Source organism: Aspergillus sydowii (assembly GCF_001890705.1).
Source record: "Aspergillus sydowii CBS 593.65 unplaced genomic scaffold ASPSYscaffold_19, whole genome shotgun sequence".
Classification (NCBI taxonomy): Eukaryota; Fungi; Ascomycota; class Eurotiomycetes; order Eurotiales; family Aspergillaceae; genus Aspergillus; species Aspergillus sydowii.
In genome coordinates, this window is record NW_024467877.1 from 286,137 (window position 1) to 304,617 (window position 18,481).

General features: G+C 49.7%; 7 protein-coding genes across 7 annotated transcripts; 4 read left to right on the forward strand and 3 right to left on the reverse strand.

Moving 5' to 3' along the window:
- Window positions 1–1,069: 1,069 nt before the first annotated feature.
- On the forward strand, window positions 1,070–5,632 carry atrF (ABC drug exporter AtrF; the record flags this gene model as incomplete). Its single annotated transcript, XM_040845511.1, has 1 exon — window positions 1,070–5,632. The coding sequence occupies one exon, from the start codon at window positions 1,070–1,072 to the stop codon at window positions 5,630–5,632; it is 4,563 nt and encodes a 1,520-aa protein (XP_040696470.1).
- A 422-nt stretch (window positions 5,633–6,054) lies between these two features.
- Window positions 6,055–7,812, forward strand: ASPSYDRAFT_95468 (serine hydrolase domain-containing protein; the record flags this gene model as incomplete). Its single annotated transcript, XM_040853120.1, has 7 exons — window positions 6,055–6,145; window positions 6,221–6,445; window positions 6,555–6,615; window positions 6,670–6,778; window positions 6,859–6,939; window positions 6,999–7,541; window positions 7,660–7,812. 7 exons carry the CDS (start codon window positions 6,055–6,057, stop codon window positions 7,810–7,812), a joined length of 1,263 nt encoding a protein of 420 aa, XP_040696471.1.
- Window positions 7,795–10,614, reverse strand: ASPSYDRAFT_51804 (uncharacterized protein). The gene is made up of 8 exons (XM_040848363.1): window positions 9,586–10,614; window positions 9,333–9,524; window positions 9,108–9,286; window positions 8,949–9,060; window positions 8,836–8,896; window positions 8,497–8,780; window positions 8,339–8,439; window positions 7,795–8,281 (listed from the first exon to the last, which is right to left on the reverse strand). Exons 1-8 carry the CDS (start codon window positions 10,336–10,338, stop codon window positions 7,945–7,947), a joined length of 2,019 nt encoding a protein of 672 aa, XP_040696472.1. The 5' UTR covers window positions 10,339–10,614; the 3' UTR covers window positions 7,795–7,944.
- A 739-nt stretch (window positions 10,615–11,353) lies between these two features.
- ASPSYDRAFT_121483 (uncharacterized protein) lies at window positions 11,354–12,163 on the forward strand (the record flags this gene model as incomplete). The annotated part of the gene is made up of 1 exon (XM_040840421.1): window positions 11,354–12,163. A coding segment is annotated over one exon (810 nt), but the record flags the coding sequence as incomplete, so codon positions are not given.
- A 58-nt stretch (window positions 12,164–12,221) lies between these two features.
- ASPSYDRAFT_62716 (uncharacterized protein) lies at window positions 12,222–12,724 on the reverse strand (the record flags this gene model as incomplete). The annotated part of the gene is made up of 2 exons (XM_040850159.1): window positions 12,222–12,518; window positions 12,566–12,724. The coding sequence occupies 2 exons, from the start codon at window positions 12,722–12,724 to the stop codon at window positions 12,222–12,224; spliced, it is 456 nt and encodes a 151-aa protein (XP_040696474.1).
- Window positions 12,725–13,037: 313 nt separating this feature from the next.
- On the forward strand, window positions 13,038–16,731 carry ASPSYDRAFT_164335 (ATP-dependent RNA helicase ECM16; the record flags this gene model as incomplete). The annotated part of the gene is made up of 2 exons (XM_040843251.1): window positions 13,038–13,247; window positions 13,297–16,731. 2 exons carry the CDS (start codon window positions 13,038–13,040, stop codon window positions 16,729–16,731), a joined length of 3,645 nt encoding a protein of 1,214 aa, XP_040696475.1.
- A 7-nt stretch (window positions 16,732–16,738) lies between these two features.
- On the reverse strand, window positions 16,739–17,523 carry cwc21 (U2-type spliceosomal complex subunit CWC21). The gene has a single exon (XM_040848364.1). The coding sequence runs from the start codon at window positions 17,509–17,511 to the stop codon at window positions 16,921–16,923; it is 591 nt and encodes a 196-aa protein (XP_040696476.1). The 5' UTR covers window positions 17,512–17,523; the 3' UTR covers window positions 16,739–16,920.
- Between the last annotated feature and the right edge of the window lie 958 nt (window positions 17,524–18,481).

The following is an 18,481-nucleotide window of genomic DNA, read 5'->3' on the forward strand; positions in this document are numbered from 1 at the left end:
CAGAGTTTGGTTGTAAGGCAAACAAGCATGATTCAAGAGAGAGTGACTATTCTTGGGTGGCTCGGAGACTTTTGGGCTAATGCGGATGGATTATTAACCAGCATCGACCCTGTGGCTCCCTCTCTTCTGGGGCTTCGAGTTGGTCATGGAATGGGCTAGTTAGCTGAGTAACAAAGAGAGGTAGGGTGAGTCGATGTGATGGATATTGTCAGGTATTTGTGCAGAGGCATGGAGCAGAGGAATAGAGTGAAGCAGAGGCCTTATACAGAGCCAGCTGTGTATAGTTAACTTGGCGGCAGCCGTTTAAGCGAAGTCAGCACCTCCCGGAAATAGACGCCGGATGCTTATCTCCGCCCACGCCCCAATCATTTCGCTGCAAGATCTTCGTGCTCAGAAATTTTTTTCTGAGCCTTTGCTGCCGGCCCCTGGTCTGATTCGAGATTGGGACCGGACTGGCCAATGGCTTTCATGCTGCTCATCATGACTCATGGAGCCGCTCTTGAACTACCCACGAGTCGCCGCCCAGACCATGTTGCGCTTCGCACCCTTTCGAGCCTGCTTCGAGGTTTCTTCGGGGTTCCAGGCTTGATCGCCCCGAGAACCAGACTCTGATAAACCTGATTCAGGATGATGTCCTGTGTTTTCTTCACGTTTCGGCTACATCCTGACAAATCCGAGGCCCGGCTTACAAGCTGCTGCCCCATTGCCCGGAGTTAGTGGGTTAGTAATGTGCATTGGCTCGTATATTGTTTCTCCCCGACGGTCCTTTATAACCATGACGCAGTTCCACCCTTTTTGCCATCTTCTTCTTTTTTTCTTTTGTTCCTTTCTTTAGGCTTATCGTCCTCTGCGTGGACGCTTAGCAGTATACTCTCCACTCTCAGTTACTTTCTTTTTCAATTGCGTTTTGTTGTACATATCAAGCGCCACGCACGTTACTTTAATAACCACGCCGTTTTCGTTACATGCTTCGGTCCCTCCGAACATTTCCTAACCCCAAAAATTAACCCAGTTGTCTTGCAAGCTTAATATCTGCTATCGAATTTACTACCGACAGGAGCTGGTCGCAATGGCCGAGCCTGAAAATGATTCCGGCGGGGGCCTGGCCCATATCCCGACTGTCGGGGCCGAGGAGCCATCCGACACCACCATGGTCTCAGGCTCGAGTAGCGACACTGATTCCTCATCTGAGGGCCAGTGGGGAGAGCAGGGAACAGCGCCCGTTTCTCGCCGCGGCGCCATGGAAGACTTTGAGGAAATGCGAAGGGAATTGACTAGACTGAGTCTGCAGCGCACGAAGTCAACAACCAAGGACGGCGCCAGTCGACTGCGATCTCGCGCAAGTCAGCATCAGGATCCCGAAAAGGCGCTCGAGGAGGAAGCGGACGGAGATGAGTCGGGCGAGTTTGATTTGACGGACTTCCTGATGGGCGGCCATCTTGAGCGGCGGACTACCGCAGGAGACCCTGCCAAGAAGGTGGGTGTTGTGTTCAAGAATCTGACCGTCAAGGGTGTTCAGACTGGTGCGTCCTTTGTTCGAACCCTCCCAGATGCTGTCATTGGAACGTTTGGACCCGACTTGTATAACATCATCTGCCGGTTCGTTCCTCAGCTACGCTTCGGGAGGAAGCCGCCTCTGCGTGACCTAGTCCATGATTTCACCGGTGCTGTTCGCGAAGGTGAGATGATGCTCGTTCTGGGCCGCCCCGGAGCTGGCTGTTCGACCTTCCTCAAGGCCATTGCCAACGATCGTGACGCTTTCGCTGCGGTTGAGGGTGATATCAGCTACGGTGGCTTGAACGCCGAAGAACAGGACAAGCGGTACCGTGGCGAGGTCAACTACAACCAGGAAGACGACCAGCATTTTCCGAACCTTACTGTTTGGCAGACGCTTAAATTCTCTCTGATCAACAAGACTAAGAAGAACGAGAGGCAAAGCATCCCGGTTATCATAGATGCCCTGCTGAAAATGTTTGGTATCACCCACACGAAGAACACTCTTGTGGGCAACGAGTTTGTCCGTGGTGTCTCTGGTGGTGAGAGAAAGCGTGTTAGTATCGCAGAGACCCTTGCCACCAAGTCTTCTGTCGTTTGCTGGGATAACTCGACTCGAGGCCTTGATGCCAGTACTGCCCTGGACTACGCCAAGTCTCTTCGTATTATGACCGACGTCAGCAAGCGCACAACTCTAGTTACTCTTTACCAGGCCGGTGAAAGTATCTACGAGCTCATGGACAAGGTGCTTGTTATTGACTCTGGCCGCATGCTTTTCCAAGGTCCTGCGCATCACGCTCGCCAGTACTTTGTCAACCTTGGTTTCTACTGCCCCGAACAGTCGACTACTGCTGACTTTCTGACTTCGCTGTGCGATCCCAACGCCCGCCAGTTCCAGGAGGGCCGCGAAGCATCGACACCGAAGACGCCTGAGGAACTCGAGGCTGCTTTCCGACAGAGCGAATTCTACAAGCGCATTGGAACAGAGGTCCAGGCGTACGAGACCAAGCTTCAGGAAACCAACTGCGAGGACACCCAGCGCTTCCAGAAGACTGTTCAGTCATCCAAGAGTAAGACCGTTTCTAAGAAGTCCCCCTACACTGTCTCGATTGCTCAACAGGTGGCTGCCTGCGTGCGCCGCGAGTTCTGGCTTCTATGGGGTGACAAGACCTCTCTCTATACCAAATACTTTATTATCATTTCGAACGCCTTCATTGTCGCATCTCTGTTCTACGGTGAGAAGATGAACACTAGTGGAGCTTTCCCTCGCGGCGGTGCCATTTTCTTCTCGATTTTGTTCCTCGGCTGGCTTCAATTGACTGAATTGATGCCTGCGGTTTCTGGACGAGCCATTGTTGCGCGACACAAAGACTACGCTTTCTACCGACCTTCCGCTGTTGCAATTGCTCGTGTGGTTGTCGACTTTCCGGCTATTTTCTGCATGGCTGTACCTTTCACCATTGTCGTCTATTTCCTTGCTGGTCTTGATGCCACTGCCTCCAAGTTCTGGATCTACTTCTTGTTCGTGTATACCACCACATTCTGTATCACGGCCATGTATCGTATGTTCGCAGCACTGTCTCCGACCATCGATGATGCCGTACGGTTTGCTGGTATCGCGTTGAACGTGCTGGTCTTGTTCGTTGGTTATGTGATTCCGAAACAAGGTCTTATCGATGGTTCGATCTGGTTCGGATGGCTGTTCTACGTCAACCCACTTTCCTACAGTTACGAGTCCGTCTTGAGCAATGAATTCTCCGATCGTACCATGGAGTGTGATCCTTCCATGTTGGTTCCGCAAGGCCCTGGGGTCGATCCGCAATACCAAGGCTGCGCTCTCACTGGATCCAAGCTCGGTTCTACGGACGTCGCGGGAGCGGACTATCTCAGCACAACATTCCAGTTCACGCGCCACCACCTCTGGCGCAACTTTGGTGTTGTCATTGCTTTTACCGTGCTGTATATTCTGGTTACCATCCTCGCTACGGAGACCCTATCTTTCGTCGGCGGTGGCGGTGGCGCCCTGGTCTTCAAGCGGTCTAGGAAGGCCAAGCAGATCAAGGCTGCCGCGCAGAAGCCCAACGACGAGGAGAATGGCAAGAGCGATGGGAAAGTGGCGCAGTCTGGCGCTGGCAACGAAGCCGCCTTCAACCGGATCTCTTCTAGCGAGCGTGTTTTCACCTGGAATAATGTTGAATATACGGTGCCTTACGGAAATGGAACTCGGAAATTGCTTAACGGTGTTAGTGGTTACGCAAAGCCAGGGGTTATGATTGCGCTCATGGGTGCCTCTGGAGCTGGAAAAACAACGTTGTTGAACACCCTGGCTCAACGCCAGACGATGGGTGTAGTTGGTGGGGATATGCTTGTTGATGGTCGCCCTCTATCAACTGATTTCCAACGTGGTACTGGTTTCTGTGAACAGATGGACCTGCACGACAACACTGCCACGATCCGGGAGGCTCTTGAGTTTTCGGCTCTGCTCCGCCAGGACAGGAACATTCCCCGGGAGGAGAAGCTTACGTATGTCAGGCAGATTATCGACCTCTTGGAACTGGAGGAGATCCAGGATGCTATGATTGGATCCCTCAATGTCGAGCAGAAGAAGCGTGTTACTATCGGCGTGGAGTTGGCTGCTAAGCCTAGCCTTTTGCTCTTCCTCGATGAGCCGACTAGTGGTCTGGACAGCCAGGCTGCGTTCTCGATTGTGCGTTTCTTGAAGAAGCTTTCTCAAGCTGGCCAGGCCATTGTCTGCACAATTCACCAGCCCTCTTCTATGTTGATCCAGCAGTTCGACATGATTCTGTCTTTGAACCCTGGTGGTAACACCTTCTACTTTGGACCTGTTGGCCCTGATGGCAGGGACGTGATCAAGTACTTTGCTGATCGCGGTGCTGTCTGCCCGCCAGCGAAGAACGTGGCCGAGTTTATCCTGGAAACCGCTGCTAAACCGATCAAGCGCGATGGCGTGACGGTTGATTGGAACGAGGAATGGCGCAACTCAGAGCAGAACAGAAGAGTCAAGGAGGAGATCGAAAAGATTCACAACGAGCGCCGCGACGCTACGGCCACCGAAGACCAGACTGTGCAGTACGAATTCGCTGCCTCGACCTGGACTCAAACCTATCTCCTGACCCAGCGTGTCTTTACCCAGCACTGGCGTGACCCATCCTACTACTACGGCAAGCTCTTCACTAGTGTCATTATCGGCATTTTCAACGGTTTTACCTTCTGGATGCTTGATAACTCGATCGCCTCCATGCAAAACCGCATGTTCTCTCTCTTCCTGGTTATTCTCCTTCCGCCTATCTTCCTCAACTCAACCCTTCCTAAGTTCTACATGAACCGTGCCCTATGGGAAGCCCGTGAATACCCATCCCGAATCTATGGCTGGTTCGCCTTTTGCACGGCCAATGTCGTCGCCGAGATCCCCATGGCCATCGTCTCAGCAACCGTCTACTTCCTCCTTTGGTACTTTGCCGTCGGTTTCCCTGTCGCGGCCTCTGCATCAGGTTACGTCTTCCTCATGACTATGCTCTTCTTCCTGTTCATGGCTTCCTGGGGTCAATGGATCTGCGCGTTCGCGCCCTCCTTCACCGTCATCTCGAACGTGCTCCCCTTCTTCTTCGTCATGACCGGCCTTTTCAACGGTGTCGTTCGTCCTTACGACGACTACCCCGTTTTCTGGAAGTACTGGATGTACTACGTCAACCCGGTAACCTGGTGGATCCGCGGCGCCATCTCAGCCATCTTCCCCAGCGTCACCATCCAGTGCTCCTCGACCGAAGCCACCCACTTCAACCCTCCTCCAGGTTCCACCTGCTTTGACTATGCAAACAACTTCGTCACCAACGTCGCGGGTGTCGGGAAACTCATTAACCCCGACGCTACCCAGGACTGCCAGTACTGCCAATATGCCAATGGCACAGAGTACATGGGCCAGTTGAACGTTAAGATTGGCGACAAGTGGCGCTCCTTCGGCATATTCTTAGCCTTTGTCATTGTCAATTGGGTGCTAGTTTACTTCTTCATCTACACCGTGCGCGTGAGGCGTTGGTCGTTTGGCATGGGCTACCTGTTTGGAGGAATTGGTGCTGTTATGTCGTCCGTGAAGAAGGTCTTCTCTAAGAAGAACTGAATTGGGCTTTCTGTCTTTCACTTGCAAGAAAAGAGACAAGAGAAGACGTTGGTTTATATCTAAAAAAGAAATGGGCTTTTTCTTCATTACATATGGACTGAGCGTGAGCGTTGTGTTGCATTTGTGGCGCATTCTGATTTTGGTTATACTATAGATTTGCAGTTACTTATTATTTAATATACTACTAAAAAGTTCGAAGCTTCGCCCTGCTTTTATAACTGTAACATCATTCAAGAGGGGATTGTAATATGATAATGGGAGTACCTCGGTCTACTACCGTACTAGTAACCGAGGTGCAGATCTATAAAGAATAAGAATAACACAATACTGCAACACTTCTGCCACTTACAGCTGACACCACGAAGCTTCTACCTAGTATATTCCTTACGTCCAAATATTCCTTGGAGACCTCACAAAACATCATGGAAACCCTCGACAAAATCCTCCACAGCGCTACAAACCCCACAACAGGAATCCTCCACGGTGCCGTTTTCATCGCCGTCGACAGCTCAGGTATTATATCTAGTTTTTTCTCAACAATATTGACAATAAAATATACGTACTGAGGCTTGTTCTTAAAATTCCTAGGGAAGACAATCTACAGCCGCGCGTCCGGGCGAGACCGTCTCGATATTGCCAGCGCAAAGCCTCTCCAGCTCGACTCGCTATACTGGATTGCGTCGATGACGAAACTTGTCACGGCTGTTGCGGTTGTGCAGTTGGTTGAAAGGGGTCTTTTGAATTTGGATGACGATGTGAAGGAGAAGATTGAGGAGTTGAGGAGTGTCAGGGTTTTGAGAGGGATGAGGACTGGTAAGTACCGTACATTCTTCTTTGGATTCGTTCCTTGATGTTTTGTGCATGGGGAATTTCACATATCTTATGACTATGGATATACTGATACTACCTTATAATGGGATAGATACCTCTTCGGGAAAGGATTACCTAGTGCTTGACCCTGTTGAAGGGAAGATTACACTGCGGTACGTCCTGGGTCTGTCCATGTGTGTATACTATGACTGACAAACAGCAACTAGACAACTCCTATGCCACACCTCAGGCCTCGTCTACGACTCCTCATCGCCTCTGCTCCAAAAATGGTCCAAGTCCCAGGGCAGATCAGCGTATACATTCAGCGGAAGCATGGTATGCACGCCGCTTTGAAAGACACTTAGACCTTGGCAACAGAAATGCTAACCAATGCGATCTACTACCTGATTGCATAGGATGGCTATACACACCCATTGCTCTTCCAACCCGGAACTTCATGGGGGTATGGAGCTGGGCTTGATTGGGCTGGTCAATTGGTTACACTTCCTCTCCTTTATTCTCTGGCCAATGGAGCTGTTTTGACAGATTTATACAGATTGAACGAGTAACAGGCTCGCCGCTCTCGAAATACATGCATGAAAACATCTTCTCTAAACTCGCTACCTCCTCGACAGCATTCCATCATCCTTCGCAATACCGTGTCTCAAGCACTACTAATAATACCCAGCCTCCTCTCCTCGAAATGGCCTATCGAGCCCCCACCTCAATTACAAACAAGAGCACAACCCCATCCCCCATCTCCCCCCTAACCCCGACCCCCATAATCCTACAATACCCACTTCAACAGGATCTCGGCGGCATTGGCCTCTTCAGCACACCAACTGACTTCACATCCCTTCTCTCGTCTCTCCTCCGCGGCGGGGACTCTTTATTTTGTCAGGGCGGCGAAAGCGTCAATCTCCTCTTTGCCCCGCAGTTGGGTCCACAGTCTGAGCCTGCACAGGCGCTCCCCAAGGCACTGGGGTTCCAGATGAGGCGGATTTTGGGGGCGTCATCTACTGATACAGGTACTGTGGATCACGCCCTAGCCGGGACTGTAACGACGAGGGATATACCCGGCCGAAGAAGGGCAGGGAGTGTGAGTTGGAGTGGGTTGCCAAATTTGCATTGGGTGAGTCTACTGAATTACGCTACTGGGTACCGATGTTGGGTCGGGTTCCCTCATTCAAATTAATGCTAACTACGGTATACCTCAGTGGATCGACCGTGATAAGGGAATTGCGGGTGCTTTATTCACGCAGCTTATGCCCCCTGCGGATGCAGGAACTACAGAGCTTTTGATTGAGCTTGAGAGAGCGCTTTATGGGGTGTTGGAGGAGAGGGGTTTAAGAGGGGATATAAAGTTGTAGTGATATACTCATTTAGCTTAAGTTGCAGCGGCTGGGTATGTCTAACACTAATTGATCAAGATCGGTCCTCGACACGAGAACCGATACTTTTAACATTGCTCTTCCGTTGTATCCCGTCCGAGTAACTAAAGTCTAGTAACTCTCCTCCATGAAATACCACGGCTTTTTGGGTCCTGACCCACCATATTTCTGTCCCGGTAAACGCATTGGTACGGGAACTGTGCCTCTGAAGATATCCAGAAGCTCTGTATTCTCTTCTTTAGCTTTACTATCAGCACCACCTTCTACTCCCTTCCCTTTCACATCCTGTGACTGGTTTTCCGTTTCGTGTTCGATTTCGCTCTCCATGGTTGAGTTTAAGCCATCGCTTTTCCTCTTCTCTTTAAGTACGGGGACTATAACTCCGCATTCCCAATTTCGACAATTGAGCTTAGGTTGTTTTGTTGTGCGGTCGAAGACAAGACGGCCCCTGATCAAAGAAATGGCCGGTTAGCAGGTATAATTAGAGGGAGAGGAAGTAGCCTACCAAGCACTTTCGGAGAGATTCGCACTTCCGACGTAGGCCCAACCTGGACACTCCGAATCGCCCGAGACGGATATAGGCTCGTCTGGTTGCACATACAGGATCTGAATAATTCAGTAATTAGTATATCACAAAGCCACAGACGTTGCATAAGAAGATACCTTATTATGCATAACCAGCCCCTCTCTTACGCTAACACAATCCCGCAGCACGTCTTTCGGAAACTTGCCGTTATTAAACCACTTCGATTGGAAAGATATCGTGCCTCCTGCATTTGGTCCACCCCTTGACCTGACAACTGTATCATAGGATGGGAAATAGACTCGGGTTCTATCTTTCCACTCGTCGGCAGTGGATGCTTGAATAAGACGGCGTGGATCAGAGAGGGATTTGACGGGGAAATTCTTTGCCGTTCGAAGGGTTAACTCAGTAAGACCGTTGTCCCCTGGATAGAATACTTGGTGAGCTAAAGCTGGAATTGATGCGTGGGCAATGCTAACCTTGCGCGGCGAGGTATATGCATTTCATGAACTCGGGTGTTAGGGAGCCAAGCGAGGAGGCCTAGTGCTGTCAGTTGTATACTAGTTGCGGGGGGTTGTGATTTTGTACGTACCACGAAATCGAGGTTAATTGGCTTGTTAATTCGCAGACCGAGAGATTCCACTGATCGGCCTAACCCGCAGTATCCGGTTCGTTTCCATGCAGTCCCCGAATGTGAGCCACCACTTGACAATGGTTAGTATTCAATCGATGACAGGTACAGGGGACATACATGGTATGAACAAAAGCGAACGGCGCTGTGTTACTAAAATCAAAGTTCTCTAGCTTAGCAATGACGTTTTCGTGGAGGGTGCTAGCCCTGAGGAAGTAAATGAGATCGTTGTAGAAACCCGTCTTCGGATCGCCAGTTGTCGGGCCACCTTTCTTGGGAAGGTCAATGAGAAAGACACTCTGGGTAACGTTAGTCTGGCAATAATAAATTCGTAGGCCTACATACATTCTCCATGACACCGCCGGCTTCTCCCCAGTCATACGGGATGAGATTCGCAGTTGGCACTACAATCCGGAGATAATTCTTATGGAAAAGTAGCATAAGTTTGGAGTGCATGCAATTGACCTGGCCCTCCATTGGCGGGAAGCACAAACGCAGGTTTGTCATAGTCGCTGTTTCTGATTCATATTGTCGCTTCTTTTGAGCCATAATGATCAGAATATGGACGCTTTAAGATCGATTCCAATTATCAACTTACTGTAGCATCATCCTTTGCTTGCATGACTAGTATGAATCGGCTCTTTTTTATATTGACCTTGCCAAAAAGCCAGTCCATGTCCCACATAAATGAGCTCAAAACTGCCAGTTCAAGATCTGAGTTTTGCAGGACCTCATCGAGCCTGATATCGTCATCCATTCTGGGCTTTCCGATTGCGAACGTCTTCTTAACCACCCCCGCAGGAAATTGAATAAACGGCACCGATGATGGAGGCCCTGATTTAGCCTGTATACTGCTGGCGCTTTGCCGGGGTTCAGTCCGCGCCTGCTTCATTTCGCGTTGGTCAGACGGAGGGGTCTCCTCAGCTTTCCTCTTTCCAAGACGTGCAAGGCGCTCTTCCTCCATCTTCTTGCGATCCAGCCCAAGGAAGCTCTCTCTGGTAGTTTTAGGTTCAAATTGGTCCTTCGTCTGGGACTGGTCTGAAGCAGGGGCAGACGTAGGCTTTGACTTCGGAGATGGCTCCTGCGCGCCAGATTCTTGCAATGACAAAGCAATAGCCCTTTTTAGATCTTCATCGTCATCGTCTGCAATATCAACGACGCTTGCCTCGCGGCTGGCCTCTGAGCTAATAACTGATTTGGACTTGGGATAAATAGGTTCCACATCTTCATCGCTGTCACATGTCAAATCAACAACCGATTTATGTTGATTATTGGCTTTCTGAGCCGGAGACGGAGCGTCACCCAAGGAAGCGGCAATTGCTGCTCTTAGGTCCTCGTCTTCAGAATCCATGTCCAATCGCGTAGTCGAACGTGTATCAATAAAGTTTTGATGCGCGTGAAATTCAAAGCAGAGTGATGGTCTTTGATACTTGTGTTGATATACTAAAGGAGGGAATCTCGTAGCCGTAAATTGGTGTTGAATGTTTCGCCGAATCGCAGTAAACATCCACCAGGAGCGAAGAATGCGACTCGACAGCGCGAATGAAATTGTTTACATCGGGCTAAACAAACAGTATTGAGGCCCGGCGCTAATATCAGCTCGATGCCGATTATTCTTTGAATGAATAACTTGTTGATGCGATGAGAGTAAGAAGAGTGAAGAGACGGCCCCTACTCGCCGCATACACGTGACCCGCAGGGCTGTCACTCGCTGAAAGACAGGCCCCAGTGAATATGCAATGAATTAGCCTTGTACTTTTCCGGAATATAGAACTAGCATGGATATTTATTTTATTGTTAGAAAATTCAGTTGAAAATACTTTGTTTTGAGCTCTCGAAGACGCTTTATGATGCATTCAGATAGCATTGTAGGTACCGGTATAGTTGCCGGTATAGCAGATAGCGTGTAAACCAAAAGATTCAGGACCAAGCCTATTCAAAGCCCTAGTAAATAGTAAAATCTCTTTGAACTCTAAATTAGAATTTGATACATTACTAGTATTGGCCATTGTTTGTGTTGAAAGAGTCGAAGACAACTACGCTCTCTTTGACTGTCACTGGACATCTATGTACAAGTGCGGTTCTGAGCCCAACACAATCACCTCTCCCAGTACCCAGCGTCTTTTTTTCCCTTAACATCTAATTTTCCTACTTGCAGCTGAGTCAAAAAGGTTGATCACGTACCCCTACAATCAGATACTGGATGGCGAGAACCAAGCGAGCGCTTGTAAAAGCAGGCCCTCCCACAAGCCTTCGCGCGGTGGATCGGCATAACCGTTTGAATCCTGGGAACCCCAGGTAAGTTGTGCTCTTCGCAGAGGTTCGGTGCAACTTGGTGCTAATACCTTGCGAGTTGCAGCTTGGATATGCGTTTCTTTAGGCCGGTTTACGATGAAGCGGGAGAGTATATCTGCCGATTTGAAGATCGCAGTGCGCAGCCCACCTACCACGACACAATCGTCTCAGAGGGACTCAAGTCCGCGAGAGGTGCCCTAAAGGAGGGGGACCGGCGTATGAATTGCTATCTTTATCGCCTCCCGCTCCATGTCAGGTTCCGAATCTATGAAGAATTGTTCAAGCATGACGGCAGCGCGCTGGAGATAGGAAGGCTCAGGCATAACCGTGTCGCAAACTTGGCTATTTTAAGCGTTTCCCATACAATTTATCACGAAGCTTTGATAGCTTTGTACCATTCTCTGAGCTACCGGAAGCTGTTTATTCGAACCTTTGGCATGTATTCCGCAAGCCTCCTTACACGGTTTCCCAGACCTTTACCTTGCTGTGGTAACAACCAACAAAATTGGGTCACATACCCATGTCGTAGCCACAAGATTGGATGGCATCGCCGGTTTGGGTCGATTATGTTGTTGCTTGGATCAACCGACTTGAGGATGGCGTTGCAGCGTCGCTGGTCGTTTATGGAATTCATTTCCGCTCTGAAGCATGACGGGCCTATCCACGTTTATAACCTTACTATTGTGGCCAGCAATAACTGGAGGGCGGCTAATTTTGACGAGGGAGTCTTGGTCAAGGCGCTGTTCGGAGGAGCGTTCGAATTTCTCGGAAAGCTGAATTTCAGAGGATTTACTGAAGAGGAGCGAGACCACCTCGCAAAGCTGATTATTGGTCTCAAACTCCCCAACGTCAAGATGGATAGGCAAAAGAAAAAGATAGAGGGAAACGGCTTCTGCGTCTGGATTTGTGAGTTTGACATTTCCCCCAACAATTGTCACCCTAGATGCATTGGAGAACAAGGTCTATAACCGAAAAGAAAACGTCGCGATCAGCTTCGGCTGTTTCGAGCCCTAGTCCAACGACAAGCAGGCGGTTTTCTTGCGGTGTTTTCGTGACAATAGCACTCGCTATCTGACGAGCATATAGCTGACCAATAATTTCATGACCAGGAACACGGCCCCCAAGAATCGAAGTCGCTGTCAGATCACTTAACGGAAGAAGACCATCATCTGCGAAGTCTGGAATCCTATGGGAACCCTCTGTACCCGGGTTATTGTTTTCCAATGGGACATGAAGCTGAGAGCGATTAGTGCAGTTCTGATATCTGTGATTCGGTTACGAACCCAATGCCCAAGTCGCCCCTTTTGTGATATTGTGATCATGATTTTGTCACTGAATTTGACAGTCGTGACATCTGTCTGAATTCCCTTGATATCTCCGGATACTCGCTTGGTGGCTGCGGGGAATGGAAGGTCTAGACTGAGCCTGGAAATGTCCGCCATGATTTTACACTGTAGAGCAGTCGGAGACAGTATCAATTAAATCTGTTTTGTCTTTGGTGGAACATGTAAAGACCAGAGACGGGAGTATATAACCAAGCACTTGTGATAGTTGACACTGACACGAGGAGTAAGTAATTGTATAGTGGAGATGGGTATAAGGGCGGTGAGCCTATCAATAGGTACCACTCCGAGGCAGAATCTCACCGCCGCCTGAATTTTTTTGAGATTCCACTCGATATCACCAACATCCTGACGACATTTACTCCGCATTTTTTTATTGCTCTTCAGATCCGAGAAGAGGTACGGTATCGCAATGCCGAAGTTTGTTCCTCGCCAAAGAAAGCAGAGGCATCGGCAGCAGCAGCAGCAGGCTGCGAATATTGCGACCGATACCAATGCGGCGGAGATAGCGCCGCTCTCGAAGAGCGAGAAGGAGGCCAGGAAGGAGAAACTCCGCGAAGAATTGAGAGCGCAACATCCGAAGATATCTGCTAAGAAGCAGAAGCGCTTGGATAAGTACATTGTATGTTCTGCTTAGTAGATGTTTTAACACCGGTTTTAATACTGTATAGGACAATAAACTTAAGAAAGAAGAAAACACTGCGCTGCTCAAGAAACTCGCACAGTCAAGAGTTGAAGTCACCGGTCTTCAGAGTTCAAAAGAGCTTGGAAAACGCAAGAGAGATGATGAGGAGGAACCACCGAGACAGAAAGTGGATGCCGCCGATGGACGCAATGAGCCGGAATGGTCCAGTGACGAGTCGGACGATGAACTACCCCGGACAAGAACGGAGCCCATTGGAAAAACAGCGGGTTCGGGAGACCAAGGTCCATCGAATGTGATGAACGGTATTGGTCTAAAACGCCCTCTCGAACTTGGACCAGATGGTTTCCCGATTCTCAAAAGGCGAAAGCGCGCATCAAAACCGACTCCAGAAGCCACGTTAAATGAAGTACCATGGGAAGGATTCGGCTCAGAGGATGAGGCTAAAGATGACAGTTCTGGGTCAGTTGATGAGCGAGAAAGTGAGGAGAAAGGAGAGGATTCAGGCTCTGAGGGCGAATCGGACGATTCAACGACTCAAGAAAGTGACGATAATGACAGCGAGGACGGGGACGAGGATGAAGGGGAAGAAGAAGATGATGATGATGATGATGACGAGGATGAGGATGAGGACGAAGATGAGGACGAAGAGGGAAGCACTGCTGATGGACGTATCAAACCCCGGCAGTCCGCCTTCAAGTCATGGGCCCGACAACAGATCAATGATGTCGTGGGCTTCAAGCCTACAACCGGCCCAATAACCTCCGAACCACAACCAGTCATACCGGAATCCGCGTTGCCGGTCAGAGATAGGGCCGCGGAGGAGGAACCATTACCTCTGGAACTTCAGGTTACCGAAGGCAATCCTTTTCGGAAGGCCTTTAGTGTTCAGGTTGATCGCCCTGAAGAAGTCCAGGAGGCACGTCTCAAGCTGCCTGTCGTCGGAGAGGAACAGAAGATTATGGAGGCAATCCACAACAACTCAGCCATCGTAATTTGGGGAGCTACTGGAAGTGGTAAAACCACGCAACTTCCGCAATTCCTGTTCGAAGCCGGCTACGGTAACCCTGAGAGTGGAAACCCTGGCATGATCGGAGTTACTCAGCCCCGTCGAGTTGCTGCAGTAAGTATGGCAAAGCGTGTGGGCGATGAGCTGGGCCAGTTTTCGTCCCAAGTGTCCTACCAAATCCGGTTTGAGAGCACCGCTACCAGCAAGACCGCTGTCAAGTTCATGACCGATGGTATTCTTATTCGGGAAATTGCCGAAGACTTTTCTCTCAGCAAATACTCCATCATTGTGATTGACGAAGCCCACGAACGTAGCGTCAACACCGACATCCTTATTGGTATGGTCAGCCGCATTGTTGACCTGCGCAAAAACATGAACGAGGAGGATCCTTCAGTCAAGCCTTTGAAACTTGTGGTCATGTCTGCAACTCTACGCATTTCGGACTTCACGCAAAATCCCAGTCTTTTCCGCCAGGGCCCGCCACCCCTAGTACAAGCAGAAGGCCGTCAATACCCCGTCTCAGTTCACTTTGCCCGGCGGACACATCGTGATTACGTCGAAGAGGCTTTTAGAAAGATTTCTAGAGGTCACCGCAAGCTTCCTCCAGGGGCTATACTTGTGTTTTTGACTGGTCAAAACGAGATCAGGCAGCTTTCCAAGCGTTTGAAGCAGGCCTTTAAACCAACACAACGAGGAGAGGTGGCTCAAACCAAAGTCCAGATATCCGCAAACGACGCACCACTAGAGGCGGAGGATTTAGAAATAGGTGAAGTTGATGTCTCTAACACCGCGGACTACGAGGATGACGACAGCGACCTCGAGATTACTGGTCTCGATGACCCAGAGGAAGATGAAGAATTCGATGTAGGAGAAGAAGGCGAGGAGGCGATGGATTCGTCCACGAAAGTTCACGTACTGCCGTTGTACTCGCAACTCCCTACCAAAGAGCAACTTCGAGTCTTCGAGCCACCCCCGGAGGGCTCCCGAATGATCGTTTTAGCAACCAACGTGGCTGAAACCAGTCTTACCATTCCAGGCGTCCGGTATGTGTTTGACTGCGGCCGAGCTAAGGAGAAACAATACGACTTGGAAACGGGCGTGCAGAAATTCCAAATCGACTGGATCAGTAAGGCTAGCGCAAACCAGCGAGCTGGACGTGCTGGTAGAACAGGGCCCGGTCACTGCTACCGATTATATTCCTCCGCAATATACGAGGGCGAATTCGCCGAATACACAGACCCGGAGATCCTGCGGACACCCATTGAAGGAGTCGTCCTGCAAATGAAGAGCATGGGCCTCCACAATGTCATGAATTTCCCGTTCCCTACACCTCCCAGTCGTCAGGGCATCACAAAGGCCGAGAAGCTCCTAAAGAACCTAGGTGCACTCTCCGCCGACGGTAAGATAACGCATATCGGAAACAGCCTATCGACATACCCTCTCTCGCCAAGGTTCGGCAAGATGGTATTCGTGGGCCACCAGCACGGTTGCATGCCTTATGTCATTGCGCTTGTCGCCGCTCTAGCTGTCGGAGATCTTTTCGTTCCGGAGAACCAGATCGACCCAGTAGGCAAGGAGTCAACAGAGGACACTGGAGTTTACAGAAATTCAGACCGTCTCGAGGATACTGCTCGGGAAAAGCGTCACAAAGACTACGCGCGAGCTCACCGTCTCTTCAGCAAACACGACGACAACTCCGACGCACTTAAGTATCTGTCCGCGATCTGCGCTTACGGGTACGCTTCGGATGGTGACTCTTTCTGTGAAAAAATGTTTCTACGCGCAAAGGCACTCAAAGAAGCAACGCAACTGAGACGCCAGCTCACCGATATTGTACGAAACAACAACCCCGGCCTCATCGAGGCCTACCAGCCGCGATTACCGGAGCCAACGGAGAAACAAGTCAAAGCCCTCAAGCAGATTGTAACAGCAGGTTTCATCGACAACGTAGCGATCCGGGCAGACCTCGCTCCCGTTCCTCCGGAGATGCAACGTACGCCGAAGCGCGCAATCGACGTTCCCTATCTCACGCTCTTCAGATCAAGAGACGGGCCTGGGAAGGAGTTGAACGAAAAGGCCGTCTTCGTTCATCCAACGTCTCTGGTCGCGAAGCTTTCACCGAAGGAAATGCCTCAGTACATTATATTTTCTCATCTGCAGCAGTCAGTGCCCTCAGTCGTGGCGGGGGATGCTCCCAAGATCAGGATGTACCCACTAGTCACACCCAGTGGGCTGCAACTGTCAGCATTAGCTCACGGTACGCCGCTTATCGAATACGGCAAGCCGATCGGGAAGATCGAGCAGTTGGATGGTGTGCCTGAGCGACGAGCGTGCTTTGTGATTCCGTCGTTGGTAGGTGAAGTGGGAAGTACGGGGTGGCCACTACCAGCAAAGAAGGTGATCCAAAAGAAGGATCTGAAGCAGGGTTGGATTATTGAAAAGTTTACTACATAGAATAATACCCGGTATATACGAAGATAAAGCAATGCATGAATATTGCAAAGATGAACAAACTATAACCATATCCAGTCCCGAGAATACCTTACCCACCCATGCATAGAATAAAATCCCAACGCCCAGCATGCAAAGCTATCAGTTTAAAGAGAGAATATCAGTATAACTAACAGACAGGAGGAACCCTAACTAATCTCTGTCCCTCTCCCTCTCCCTCTCCTTCTCCCTTCTCTTTTCAATCTCCCCTCTCGCACTCACAGGCTCACCACTAGCATCTTCCCTAATACCCAAAGCCCTCCTCAGACGCTCACTCTCTGCAATCTTCGCCTCCGCAAGCTCATGAACCTGATAAGCCTTGAAGCCCCTCTTGCCATCCCTCCTCCCCTTTCCATCTCTCTCCCCGCGTCCACTTTCCCTCCTCTCCTCCATTTCCTTCACCAATCTCTCCCTCAACTCCTCACAATGTTCGTCAATCTCCTCTTCACTGAGCACCTTTTCGCCCTCTTCACCTTTTCCCTCCTCAACACGCTCATTCGCATCTTCTAACCGCTCCCGCTCCTCAAGTACCTTCACCTCAATCTCCCGCTTCTGTTCATGTTCCAAGATCGCCTTATCCGGCTGACGCTGCTTGAATCCTGAGCCGCCCTCAGGCCCGCCTGATGATGGTGGGTATGGGGCTCCCGAGCCGAAGTTTCGGGGACGCAGAAAGGCGTGGTTTTTCTGGACATAGCCCGATGTTCCGCTACCGCGCGGGGTAGAGAGGCCGACGTTCGAGGACATTGGATTTTTTTTATCCTTTGAGTCTTTTCCCGATTTCTTTATCCGCTTTCTGTTTCTCTTGTTTGGCAGCTTTGGAGCCCCAGGGTTGGTGAGGGGTGATAAGATCGGAGGTTCTGTGCGGGGTTCGTGGATTTGTTGGGTATCGTTCAGTAACCTAAATAGCCTGTCGTATTGTGGGACGGAATGTGCAACTTGCGAATTAAGGGCTAGTTGTAGTTGTGGTTGGTTGGATGCTTGTAGCTATGACGGAACGAATCTGAAGTTCTGCGGGCTCGGAGTGGATATCTATATCACGTGATCGGGGATGACCAGAATTGAGCCTGAATATACTGGGTAATGTTTGCTTTCAATACCATGAACCATTCTCTCTTACAATGAAAACAGTTAGTGAGGGAATATCACTGGCAGTGTGGTGTTGGATATAGTTTAATTATACCTAAAGGGCACCGTCAATCAAGTGCCTCAGCCTAACTACAAGTAACTACATACACCACGAAGCAAATCCATCATACCCAGTAAAGCAAAGTAATTCACACTTTTCACCCAGCTGATTGTCGTTATCTGCTGAAGGTTCCTATGTTCAAAGGTCCCATTTGCAAGCCTGCGAGGTCATTCATGTCAAGCGCAATAATTCCCATCCCAGACGCCGACCCTTCATATTTGGACAGAAGAAAAACAGAACCATTGACAGTAATAAGGACGTCTCCTCGTTCTCCATAACATCAAATCAATTAACAAGAAAAGAATCCATCCACAAATTAAAACCTGTAAACCATGTTGAGCAAGGATACTTGAAAAAAGATAAAATCTCAATCTGTACTCCGGCCATGCCCATGTATTCAGACTCTGCGCCACTAAGCCGTGAGGGGGAATAAAAGTCGAAAATATAAAGAGAAGTACACCTCTTTATGTATGTGCCCACATTAAAAATAAGTATATCAATCTGGAAAAAAACGAAATAGTGAGTAGG

Coding starts and splice junctions, on each gene's coding strand:
- ASPSYDRAFT_51804 (XM_040848363.1), bottom strand. CDS start 10,338: ATGGATTCTGAAGACGAGGACCTAAGAGCAGCAATTGCCGCTTCCTTG. Junction 9,061..9,107: donor TTCGCTTTTGTTCATACCAT/GTATGTCCCCTG, acceptor ACCATTGTCAAG/TGGTGGCTCACATTCGGGGA. Junction 8,781..8,835: donor CATATACCTCGCCGCGCAAG/GTTAGCATTGCC, acceptor TATTCTATCCAG/GGGACAACGGTCTTACTGAG.
- cwc21 (XM_040848364.1), bottom strand. CDS start 17,511: ATGTCCTCGAACGTCGGCCTCTCTACCCCGCGCGGTAGCGGAACATCG.